At 42.2% G+C, this 13,334-nt stretch overlaps 1 protein-coding gene across 1 annotated transcript; it reads right to left on the bottom strand.

The window, feature by feature from the left end:
• Window positions 1–696: 696 nt before the first annotated feature.
• Window positions 697–1,984, bottom strand: LOC124674562 (flavonol synthase/flavanone 3-hydroxylase-like). Its single transcript, XM_047210606.1, has 2 exons — window positions 1,174–1,984; window positions 697–1,085 (listed from the first exon to the last, which is right to left on the bottom strand). The coding sequence occupies exons 1-2, from the start codon at window positions 1,903–1,905 to the stop codon at window positions 873–875; spliced, it is 945 nt and encodes a 314-aa protein (XP_047066562.1). The 5' UTR covers window positions 1,906–1,984; the 3' UTR covers window positions 697–872.
• Window positions 1,985–13,334: the final 11,350 nt, after the last annotated feature.

Below are 13,334 nucleotides of genomic sequence, written 5' to 3'. Positions count from 1 at the left end.
TGTTCGTTTGTTGATAACTATACCATGCCATGCCTTTTGAGATGAGAAAAAATCCAGTTTCTACATCTTTGCCGTGCGCTTACACTAGGCAAAGGCTTCTTTGCCGTGCGTTTTTCAAAAACACTAGGCAAAGGCTGCTTTGCCGTGCAACCCAGCTGCGCGCACGGCAAAGGATGAGGCACGGCAATGCCCAACGCCTTTGCCGTGCACCAAGTCTTTGCCGTGCGGTGTGTTGGACCATTGCCGTGCACCTTTCTTCGCCGTGCGGCCTCTTCCATCTTTGCCGTGAATCGTATCTTTGCCGTGCACTTGTGTCTATCTTTCCCGTGACCAAGGTCTTTGCCGTGCGTTTTTATCTCTGCGCACGGCAAAGATTTCTTTGCCGTGCGGGGACACACGGCAAAGAAATGCTGCACGGCGACGCATATTTTTCCCGTAGTGGTAGCCTTTTCTTGACTGCTTGCTTTAAGCACATACTTAGTTCCTTTGCTTTTTTTCTGTCAGTGCGTAGCTTTCCCGCTTTTAATTACTAGAACAGTGTCAAAATAATTATTCATGAATCTTATCGAATAAGATTTTCCAGCTGTACATGAGGATACAATTAAGATTTTATTGGTCTACGCTACAAAGAAATGCTCATACCATACAAAAACTATTCACGTAGTACATTATTTAAACGAAGCTAATTCTCAGATGAATAAGAATTAGACACAACCCTTTTATAAATTATTTAACCAATAATATAGCATCGAGGCAGTACAAGCAGAAAATATTACGCCAGGGATATCCAAGAGATGTGCACAAGCACAAGAGACAAACCCGAAGTAAATACTGACGCACACATAAGCAAAAGGTCTTGATGGAAAGATTGACTACTGCGGTAGCTTATTGATCTTGCAGTACTTGTAGTCCTTGAACTTTTTAGCCTTATACTTGGCCTGGCCCTCGCCGGCGACGATCTGCGGGTGCGGCCCGACGACGTGCTCCATCGGCGGCTCGACGAACACCGGCCACGACATCCGCGTCTTCTCATTGCTCACCGTCGTCCGGTGCAAAACGGCTTTGTACCTCCCGTTGCTCAAAATCTGCCACAGAGAAACACATGTAAAAACAACTGACGTAACAACACAGATCAAGAACAACTAATGTACTGGGGGCATAGTGGAAGCTTGCCTCGATCTGGTCGCCGATGTGAACGATGATGGCTCCGGGCACATACTTGACGTCGTACCAGCGTTCGTCCCTGGACACCTGGAGCCCTGGCACCTCGTTGGGCATGAGCACGGTGAGCGTGCTGAGGTCGGTGTGCGGCGCAACTCCGTGCGCCAGCTCCGGGTGCGGGCATGGCGGGTAGAAGTTGATCTTCTGGAGGAACACCACGTCGTCGCCGCCGAAGGCCTCCTCCATGGCGCCCTCCTCCAGCCCCAGCCCCGCAGACAATCCCTCGAACAGCCTTCGCGTCAGAGTATGCAGGTGCGCAAAGTATGCCTCGTTGGCCTCCCTGTACCCATTGGGTTTCTGCGGCCAGACTGCGTGGTCGACGGCGGACGGAGGCGCGAGGTTGTGGAAGAGGAACTCGGACCAGGTCATCATGCCGCCGGGGACGTCCCGCTTCAGCGTGGAGCCGTAGCCCTCGGCCTTCCCTGACGATGGGTCAATGGCGTGCCGCTGCTTCTCCTCCTGCGGGAGCGCGAAGAACTCACGCCCCACGCGCTGCAGCTCGGACATGGCCGACGCCGGCACGCCGTGGTTCACCACCTGAAAGATCCCCCACTCCATCGACGCCTGCACCATGAGGCTGCCAGCGTTGTTGGAGGACATGTCGATCACCGGGATCTCCACACTGTGGACCATGGCGGCGCCGTGAAGCTCGTGATCGGACGGCATGAACTCCGCGCCCGGCATTCCGTTCACCCCTCACACAATCAGGCCTACCAGCTGAAGTTTCAATAAAACTCTCGCACTGATATGTACATGGTTTTTGTTCGCACTGATTTGTGTATATAAAGCAACAGACAATGACGGCGGACAAGAAGCAACAACCAGGGAATGGTTAAGCAACAACCACGTCAAAAAAGGAGGTCGACGATAGGCGTCGGTTGACGGACCAGGGAGCAAGCATCCAACGCCTAGAACCAAAAACACGTCATTTTGCATATTCTCCCACAACTTTCCGGAAATCGATCCGTAGTATGAGCTACTCGCATCTGCCCGAACTTCCCGACATTTTTAGTAAATATCTCACCATGGTGAATTACCACTAAGATAGAGAATGTTGCACTAAAAATCCTCACACCGGGCTTTTTTTATGACAGAATTGTCAAGACATTTTTTAAAGAAATGCTATGACAAAATTGCTTCAACACCAATTTTATGTCCGTTTATGATGGGCTTTGCGCCCAACGGTGCCACCCATTTGGTCTGTAATGCCTATAGGCCCCTATTTAGCAATTTCGAACATAATACAATAATGTAACAACAAAGATTAAAATCCATTACATTTCAATAGTTGACACTCAGTTTAAAAACATAGTTCATAAATCACAAGCAAACATAGTTCACAAATAAAATGAGAGGAGATGACTAATCCTATGTGAGCTGCCTATGTTAAACTAGCTAAGTTACTATAACACCACACACCTCAAGATAAGATGAGCCTACAACATACTCCCTCCATAACTATCTTTTAGTCTACATTCTAGGAAAAATCAGATGAATTAGTAGTGCATTTATTAGTAGTAATTAAATTGCTAAACAACCAATTCAAACTACATTGAACATAGTGACATCCAATACATAAAGGAGAACCACTTTATTTTTCGTATTCTTGTTAACTAAAAGCTAGAATGTTGAGTATTTCAGAACAAATTTTAGGCCTATAATGCATAGTATTTCAGAATGGAGGGAGTAAAAAATAACACTATACATGAAACTACATATAAGTTACTACCCACGATGAGAGTAGTAACTTTTTGCCTTGATTTTCTAACTTTTATAAAATGTGGAATAAATTAGAATGAAGGTACTCCATCTGTTTTAGTTCAGTCTACATTTTACGTCCTATTTTTTTTCTAAATTACTCTCTCCATTTCGGTGGGTTAGACCTACGCGTATCTCTAAATTGGCAATTTGACAAACATAATATAAATTGTTGCATAAAAAAGTATACCATTAAAAATTATAACATTTAAGTTTCTTTCAACTTGTATTATGTTAGTTAAATTGGTAATCTAAGCATCCACATAGACCTAAACCACCGGAACAAAGGAAGTACTCCCTCCTGCCCATTTTATGTTGTGCATAATTTTCCGCGCAAGTTAAACTATGCAAACTTTGATCGAGAATATAGATAATAATACAAAGATCTACCATGTCAAATGCATATAATATAAAAATATATTTCATAACAATTCTAAAAATATTATTTTATTATATATGTTAATATTATTATTAATATAGATGATTAAACTTTATGAAGGTTGACTTTGACCAAAGTTTATATGCAACATATTTTGGTCAGGAGTACATTCTACATTTATTATGGCAATTCTAGGTACTCCCTCTGTCTCGATTTAACAGGCACGCACACAGTTTAAGACAAACTTTAACCATTGATTTAGTCAATAAAATATAAATTTATGTCTACAAAATCTATATCATTAGATTCGTATGCAAAAAACTTTTCAATAATATAATTTTTGTGACATATATTTTATATTTTATTGACCAAAATAATGGTCAAATCGATTTTTTAAACTAACGGTACGTACCTATATTAAACTAAGACAGAGAGAGGACTTGTAGCCGCCGCCTCTTGAGAAAAGCCCTAGCCGCCCCTACTCAGCCTCCTCCATAGATCGGTTCCCCCTCCTCCGGCCGGCTTCGCCGGCGTCGGAAGGAGTGGGGAACCCGATCTATGAGTGGAGTTTTCAATAAAAGTAGTCTTTTCGGTAGTCTATGTTAGGTTTTTGGTCGCCGTTTTCTTGTTGGTTTCCCCGCAATGGAGATGGCATCGTCCGCAATAAGTGATCTTCGGCCTTTCGTTCGACGACGAGATCTCCTTCCCGACGTCAATGGTGGTGCTTGAAAGATTACAATTATCTAGGTATGGGTGTTCGGATCTTACTTCGCGGATCGATCTTGGATCTTTTCTCATGGTTGCCGCGAGGAGGATTATCCTCGCAGTTCTTGTCCCGATTGCTACGTCCTCGACAATGGTGATTCGTATTCGCGGCTCTCCATCAACGTCGACAAGGCAGATCGGTTTTTATTCCCGACATACTTGGTGTTGGTACTCTTGCCGATGTTGATTGACTACTTTAATGGTTGCGCGCGTGCACGCAGCCTTGGCATTGCGGGTCAAATTAAAATTATGGGAGAACCTTCGTTGGTATTTACAGGTCTATGGTTTGTTATCTATCTTTGGCTGCCTTCAGAAAAGTACAAGATTATGTCTTGGAAGAAGAAAGAGTTTGAAGACCTCGAAGATTTGCTAGTATCTTTTAGACTTTATTTTGTAATCGCTGGAGACAGCTCGTGTATCTCTACCATGTACTATTTGTTATTATGAATATATGTGGTATTGATTGTCAAAAAAAGACAGAGAGAGGACTTAACTCTAGCATTAAATGTGCCATTAAAACTGTCCATCCATGCGATACGTGAGTACCCTGCTAGCCACACATCTAACCAACCCATCCCCGCCCGGTCAGCATCACTTCGATGCAAATGTTGCTTCCTGTTATAATTGCTTTGCGATGCATGCAGATGTGTGTTGTTACAATAGTACTAATCAATGCTTGCCTCCCCCTCAAAAAATAAATCAATGTTTGCCTAAATTTTCTGATCTTTTGCAAAATGTAGACTAAAACAAAACAGAGTTCCTCCGTTATGATTTAATATCCATCCGAGGCCACAAATTTGTTAGAATAGGATTTCTAAGATAACATTAGATCAACGATGGAAATATTTTCTATTTTGCAAAGTATTTAAAATTTTAAAAATCTATGATTATAAATTATTTATAAGTTGATGTTGATTCGAAGTAGTTACTAGCTGCTGCGAAGTATTTGAGAAATTGAATGAGAATGGGTGGTCGATGGTTGTTGGCTGATACTGTTCTATTTAGGCGTACATGTACATGCAATGGTCCCTGGATAAATCTTACTGTGGAGAGACAATTGTATTAGGAAGATGCAAACTAAAATCTCTCTCCTCTTTAATTTTTCATCTACAATAAGCTAAGAGCATATAGAAAATAAAGATAGTATGTGTTGAATATTATTGGATTTGATTTCCGTGCGATGAGAGAGAAACACTTTTTTCTACTTTAAAGTGTATTGAAAACATAGAAAATACACTCTTTCATGGATAAAATTTAAGCCTAAACGTCCACTTATTTGAAGACGGGGAGAGTATAGCCTAAATCGGAACGGATATACTTCCTTCGTACTGATATAGTCTAGACTCTAAGCCATAAATTTATTTTAAATTAATATACATTTTACATTAATTATGTGTATCCTAGGTAGTTTAATTACCAAATTAAACATGGAATTAGAGAATCTCCAACAAGCGAACAAAATAGCCGCGCGCTAAATTTTGTTGCAACGCCTGTTTTGGCTATTCTGCTTGCCGGTTGCATGGCTGCATCACCGGACTTCCAAAAAAGTAGCATGCGGATAGCAGCGCTTTTCCAACTAATGTAAAATGCAGCGCACTGACGTCTCCATAAAGAGTAAACAACTACACATATAGTAGAACACCGAAGATCAACACAGGAAAAATCAACAATAAATAGTTTAATTTTATTACAACACATATTAATAGTTCATTGTCAATACAACATATAGGTCATCAACAATACAACAAATAGTTTTTCAACAATACCACAAACATACATATGAGATGAAACTATTGTTGGTCATTCCATGTCCATCACTCCTTGATGAGATCATCTTGAAGCTGATCATGGAGAATAGTATTTCAAATCGAATGGTACAATGCAATAAAATAGGCCACTCCCTCTTCTCTTCTACACACTTGCACAAGGTGTCCCATCAACTCATAGTGTGAATAGTTATTGTCTTGCCCGCATGCATTCTCGATGATCATGTTATGCATGATGACACAACCGTTCATGATGTACCAAAGAATCTATTGATCCTAAAATTTAGCCGGTGCTCTTATAACGCAAATAAAAGGGCTGGGTTGAGCGCGCCAATACCTCTGAGCACCTTGCAGCTGTCGGTGCGGAGGCAGGGACGCGACATGCGAGCACCTTGCACGTGGGGGGAGGGGGAGCGGCGAGCAGCAAGGCGACGATGTCGCCGACTTGAAATCAGGGAGCGGCGACGGAGCAACCAATTTGGTCGTTGTGGGGGCGTTAATTCAGCCGGTTGGACGGTGGTGACTGCTGGGGAGCGGCGCAGCCTCGCTTGTCCGCAGCGAAAGCGACGAAGCGGCGCGTCGGAGTTATCAGAGTAGATGAGCGCGGATAATCCACGACAACATAAACACGCGTTGAGGAACTAGTGTTGCGGTTGGCTTTCGCACGCGGCGACTCGGTTTGCCGCGCATTGGAGCGGAAGCGCCAAGTATGCTGCGCTAGATGACGTTCTATCTCACGTGCTAATTTTTTACTAATTTTTTACCGCGCGCTCGTTTTTGGCGCGCCCGCTAAAGTGCCGATTACCACCTTCCTCATTCAATAAAAATTATTTTTAGTGTGGCTGTCGGAGATGATCTTTGAAACTGGTTCTCCGTGTGCGTGGTGCGTGGGTATCCAACTGGCCACGCATGTAACCAACCTATACCCACTGATAGCCACACATGGAACCAACCCATGAGCATATGCACGGCTTGGCAAAAATCTGTTTCAATGTTGTGGGTAATATTTCCGGCTAGGTAGATGGAATGCCTTCAACCTCTGCCACTAGAAATATGAACCGTTCATGCAAGTACAACGCGACAGGGTCATGAGTGCCACGATAGAAGTGCCCAGGTCCCAATTAATAAAAAAAAAATGAATGACCCAAATAAACACTGTACTACTCCTCCACCAGTACTCCATGGTGGGGCCCATCGATCAAGGATTATTTTTTCTTGTCTGTAGTTGGCTGAAATGTGAGAAGTGGACTGTCCCACGTTAGTTCAACGATTCGTACTTCGTTACGAATAGGAATGGTAAATTAGTGTCCAACGATTAGGAGTATTAGGCTACTCGTGGGGAGTAACATATAGCTTATTGGAGGTGAATTAAAGAGGTGAGACATGGTGGATGATATTTTTACAATGCAAAATCCTTAACACTTATCCTCTTTTGAGGACAAATGGAGTAAAAGCTCGAATGTAGATTATTTAAGAACTTATTTTATAGCTAGAGTGTAGATTATTTCAGAACGGAGGGAGTACGAGAGAAGAGAAGAAAAAAAACATGAATCATAGAAGATAGAACAATAAATAAGATATATCTAAATGTCTATTAATTTGAAAATTTATATGTCTTATAATGCCTATCGAAGATAATACGACGGGTTGTCTAGCCATGAGATATTTTGATTGATGGACCCTGTGCCATGTCGGACAAGGATTGGACGGGAATTCCTCGTACGTGTAGCAGTACTAGTACAGTTATAGTTAGGTACTACTAGAAAATTAGTCTACTACCTCCGTCCCGGTTTACAGGTTCTACGCGTATCCTTAGGTCTCCAATTTAACCAACATAACACAAGATATATACTACAAAATACTCCAATACAAGATATTTAGGAGTACATATCATTGGAAAGTTCAGATATTCTACTTTTTAATGGTATAATTTGTATAGTGCAAATCTTATATTATATACGTCAAACTGATGATCTTGGAATACGCGTAGGCCCTGTTAATCGGGACGGAGATAGTACTAGATTATTCATCGATATATGCAATGAATTAAAGCTTAATATATTGCTCCTGCCACCAAGTATGTTATTGTCATGTTATCTATATAGCTAGTCTAATACTCACTCCGTTCTAGAGTGTAAGTCACATTCTCGTTTTCAGGTTGTCCCACATATGAGACAAATAAGGCATAATTTTGTATTAATTGGAGTTAATTAGCGTATGCATGCAGCCCGCACCTTCCTCTCATCCACATGCAGCCATGCGGGAGACTCACTCCATAATGCATGCAATAATTATGGAGCTGTTTTTATTGGCCGTTGCAGTTACGAAAAATCACAATACGGCCTAATTAGTCATAATTTTTGCTCCAATCATGTTACGCCTTGGGCCAAGATATTAGAGGATTGTGAGTTACACTCTAGAACGGAGGGAGTAGCTAACTCTCCTACGTGTTTACCTGGGCCTAAAAAATTAGAAGAGAGCTCTTAATTGTACCTCTTGACGTTGGCAATGCATGAGGGCATCTCCAGCGGCGCGACGCAAACGGTTGCGGAGCGACCGTTTTCGTCCGCCGTGACCGGAAATGCGTCTGGCACCACCTCCAGCGGGGCGACGCAAAGTGACCGGACCGTCCGCGGAGACGCAAACCTGGCCCAAATATGTGCCTGGGATGCGTCTCCGCGGACGCGGAAAGTGTCATCCAATTAGCTTGTAAGCAGGTGACTGGCCCACAAGAGATGTCATATCACGGTACGAGTAAAGAGTACTTATCGGTAACGAGGTTGAACTAGGTATAGAGATACCGACGATCGAACCTCGGATAAGTAAAGTATCGCGCGACAAAGGGAATCGGGTCGTATGTTAATGGTTCTTTCGATCACGAAGTCATCGTTGAATATGTTGGAGTCATTATGGATCTCCAGGTCCCGCTATTCGTTATTTATTAGAGAAGTGTCTCGATCATGTCTGCATAGTTCGTGAACCGTAGGGTGACACACTTAAGGTTTGATGCCGTTTTAAGTAGATATAGAATATGGAATGTAGTTCGATTATTGTTCGGAGTCTCGGATGAGATCCAATGCATAAGTAATTTAAAATTATTCAAAAAAAACTGAAACCTTCAAATTTGTAACTTATGTGTAAAATACTATCCATGGAAATAATAACCTTGAAAAACAATTCCTTCTCTTTGAATCCACACTCAAACATATGAGGTACCATGTGCGACGATCATGTCTTTCTACCTAAATGAACTACTTGTTGACCATTATGTGACCTAGCATTGTTCAAATGAACTCATATTTGGCACAAGGGTGTATCATCACATGGAAAATGATGTTTGCATTGTCTCTTGCCCGTTTGGTTTGGAATTTCTTAAAATGCATGCTTAAACTCAACAGCGTTTCATTTATGAAGCATGTATGATGGCTCCCGAGTGCAGGAAATCAATTGAAGTACTTTTCAATAAGAAAGGTTGTCGAACCCAGGAGGATCTAAAGGTATTGGTTAGCAAATTTGACAAGTAAATAATAATAATAAAGCATTAGTTTTGGTATTTTGTGTGTATAGTTTGCAATAAAGTAAAATGCAGAAAGTAAATTGCGGTGTGTAAATGCTCTCAATGAGAGAAAGCCCAATCCTTTATGCATCAAGAGGACAAGAGGTCAAGTGTGTGTGTGTGTGCTTATATGACACAAATGTTCCCGAGGGCGGCATGGATTTACTAGCATCAGAGTTCTACACAACCTGGTATATATTTTGTCAAGTTTTATTCAGTTAGGGGCGGAGCCTAAATAAAGTGCAGCCATAAATATGAGAAAGTGCACCCCTTATGATGGGTCCAGAGCCATTTTCATGAGAAATATAGGAATCATTAAGACATAAATATCCCACCATAGAACTAAGATCTTTGGTCCCCGACATAAACCCCTCTAATGCAACTCATAGTATTGGAAAACGGTTTCTGTCAGTCTATCCCTTCCAAAACACATTTATTATATTAAAGTACAGCCCTATGAGCCTATATAGGTAAAGTAATATGCAGTCGATGTTCACATAAAACCATCATAGAACAACATAAAAGATAGAAAACTTGACCAAATACTCATTGCACATCATATAGAATCATAGCCAGACCATCCTATGCCCTCAAGAACGTGGAGAACTACTCACAAGTGTCAAACATTATATGGACCGGAGACATAATGATTGCAACACAATCTGAATATATAATCTCTCCACCAAATAAAGATAAAGTACCAATCACAAACATGCAACTAGCCTCAAAACGATATTCGAGGTTCGATTCAACACAAACTATAAGGGGGACGAAGTCGATCTCGTAGATGGAGATGGTGGTGATGTTGGTGTTGATGGATATGTTGATGGAGATGCCTCCCCAAGAAAAGGAGAAATGGTGATGTCGATGGCGTCAATTTCCCTTCACCAGAGGCAACGGTGGGCAGGAGCTGCCCTCTCCCGAAGTAGGAGAGGACTCTCGCCTCCGCCGCCGCCTCAATAAATCTCAGGAAAAATATGGCTTAGGTTTTTAGGGAAAACAGATGCTCTGGTATAAAAGGGGGCATGAGAAGATGCCCGAGGCGCAAACGAGCCAGGTGGCGCGCCCTACATGTCTGGGCATGCCACATGGTGCCGTTTCACCCTCGTGGCCTCCCTCGCGTGCTTCTTTCGCTCACGGTCCTTCTCCTGGTGAAAAACTGATCAGATATTTTTACCTCGATTTTTAGGTGTCTAGAAAGTCCCCGAAACAATAAAAAACAAAAAAGGAGGTTTTCTACTTCCCAGTAATTAAATATCAGTGAAGGGGACTTTGTAGGAAAGTCCCGGAAATAAACTAAAAATGCATAAATAATGGTGTATGACAACATATATTAATAAAAACTAAACATATATGTGACAATAATGATGTAAAATGCACGTATCAACTACATAAGTCGAGATTCTAAGTCTCCTTTGGTCATTTGTATAGGCAGCATGTAGGTACCCCTTGTGTTATACTTGGTTAAAACAATACGTGAAAGGTCTATGGTAATCTACAGTTGAGTAATACGAGGTGTGGTTGTCAAAGTGCTAGAGTGTGAGGCATACTTACTTATAAGAGGTCAAACACATGAATCATAGGTATCTCATTAACAAAGACATGCATGGAACCCCATCATTATAAGAGGTCAAAACACATATTGAAGTTCTATTATCATTATCTCATTGATGAAATGTTTTTATCCACTACTACTTCAAAGAGAGAGTAGACAAGTGAACCCATAAAACCCCGGTCCAATTTTAATCATAACAAAGACATTTCCATTGCATTTATCTTACTTTATCTTTACAGCAATATTTTAATCCGAAAATACAAAAACATTTAGTTCTCTTAATTACACATAAAACCCAAAAACAATTATCTCTTTACCGTTTTTACGTAGTTTACTTTATTAGTTTAGTTTACTTTACTTGTGCCACATCTTTTATTTACTATTACTAACACGAAATCTTGTGCTTGACAATCACACGGTGGAGTTGGGCACACAAGGCATTATTGTAATCTGCAGGATTGCTAGAAGAAGAGAAAAGGACGCGACTCTATCCCAATTCCCCGAGAGTTCGATATAAACCCTTGAGTCAACCTTGTGGGGAAAATTCTTCGCTGACCACAACACTCTGCACTTGGAGTCCCAACGTCATAAGAGTACTGGCTGCACCCTTGGTTATGTGTCAGAGCCAAAGCTATTAGGCAGTGGCATAGCTTGCTAGGAAACCAGGAGGGGCAAACCATTAAAAACATGATCTTGGGGGAAAGGTAAAAAAACTACTATAAGCCTATACATTTTTTTGCTTCACTAATTTTATAAAAGATGGGGGCGGTGGCCCCCCTGACTTCTACATAGCTACGTCAGTGTTATTATGGCAGGTCAGAAGGGGGGTTGACGCCATGAAAGGGAGTCGGCATCGGAAACACTGCTGTCAGTCAGGATGCCCTTGACATAGTTTGTGAAAGTTGACTTCTTTAAGGACACAATTCATAATATGCACATGCAACTATGGAAATCCCTTGAACTCAGTTGGACCTTGGATGCAACTATGGATCAGCTCAAGACCTTGGATGGATGTAGATGGATGAACTAGGCTCAACACCAAGTGAGGCTTGAATTGTATGTATATTTCTGCATATTGGCTTACTCTCAGCGAGAATTATATCTCGCATGCAACCTCTTCTGCTTGGATTTAATTCACTCAAAATTGGGGGTGGTAGGATTGGTTGAAGTGTATATTTGTAGATATAGGCTCTGAGGCACCCAACTCTTTCTCACGTGTGGCAAATATTTTTTTGGGAACAAAAATCTAGGGCAGTAATTTATGCACCTCCTCCTCGAAACAGGCTTTCGCCCGCTTTATAATAAAACAAAGATCATACATGGGATTCACACACGTAAAGCGCCGGGTAGCAGCAGAAACATGCCCAACAAAAAATAAAAAGATACAACTCGGATATTGCACGAATGAAGGTGACAAGCGACTAAGCGAGATAATAGCCCTCGGAACTTTCCCTACCACCACATTTCTTACCACAAATACCCGAGCACCAAGGCAGAACCTTCAAGAAGGGATGCGACGTCATGATGCCACTGTTGCCCGGGCCAGCAAGCTGGTCCTAGGGTTTCCCCTAGCACTCGACGGGGACTGGAGAGGGGAAACCACAGCGCCCTCAAATGCACCCATAGTTAAAATCACCATTAATAATGGTTTAGCCCAAAAATAAATTCAATATATGGTTCCAAGCAGAGAAAAAATCTTGAAAACTTGGATGAGGTCTTCCCCATTGATACGTTGCAAACGTATCTATAATTTTTGATGCTCCATGCTTGTTTTACACCAATTTCTATATGTTTTGTTTACACTTCGTTGCACTTTTATATATTTTCCGGAACTAACCTATTGACAAGATGCCACAATGCCAGTTCCCTATTTTCTGTTGTTTGGTATTTCAGAAAAAGTTGTACAGGAAATATTCTCGGAATTGGACGAAACAAAAGCCGAAGTTCCTATTTTATTGTAACGAAGACGGAGTCTAGGGGAGAGACGGAGAAGCGCCACGAGGTGGCCTCACCTACCCATGGAGCGGCCCAGGCCCTGGCCGCGCCATGGGGTGGTGTGGGCCCCTCGGGCACCCACCGACCTCGCCCTTCCGCCTATTTATTTACATGTTCGGGAAAAACCTAAATGCCTGAGCCTCCATGCACGAAAAGTTTCGTTGCGGCTGCCATCACAAACCCTAGCTCGGGAGGGTTCAAAGCTATTCCCGGCACCCTTCCGGAGAGGGAGATCATCAACGGAGGCCTCTACATCGTCATGCGCGCCTCCGAAGTGATGCGTGAATAGTTCATATCTGGACTACGGGTCCATAGTAGTAGATGGATGGTTGTCTTCTC

Source organism: Lolium rigidum, chromosome 7, assembly GCF_022539505.1.
Source record: "Lolium rigidum isolate FL_2022 chromosome 7, APGP_CSIRO_Lrig_0.1, whole genome shotgun sequence".
Taxonomy (NCBI): Eukaryota; Viridiplantae; Streptophyta; class Magnoliopsida; order Poales; family Poaceae; genus Lolium; species Lolium rigidum.
The sequence above is the reverse complement of the archived record's forward strand: the minus strand, read 5'-3'. Positions and strand labels throughout refer to the sequence as shown.

What these genes read in the sequence shown, in the direction of transcription:
- LOC124674562 (XM_047210606.1), bottom strand. Translation starts at nt 1,905, where the DNA reads ATGCCGGGCGCGGAGTTCATGCCGTCCGATCACGAGCTTCACGGCGCC. An exon ending in ACATCGGCGACCAGATCGAG is followed by an intron (nt 1,086 to 1,173) that starts GCAAGCTTCCAC and finishes TCTCTGTGGCAG; the next exon opens with ATTTTGAGCAACGGGAGGTA.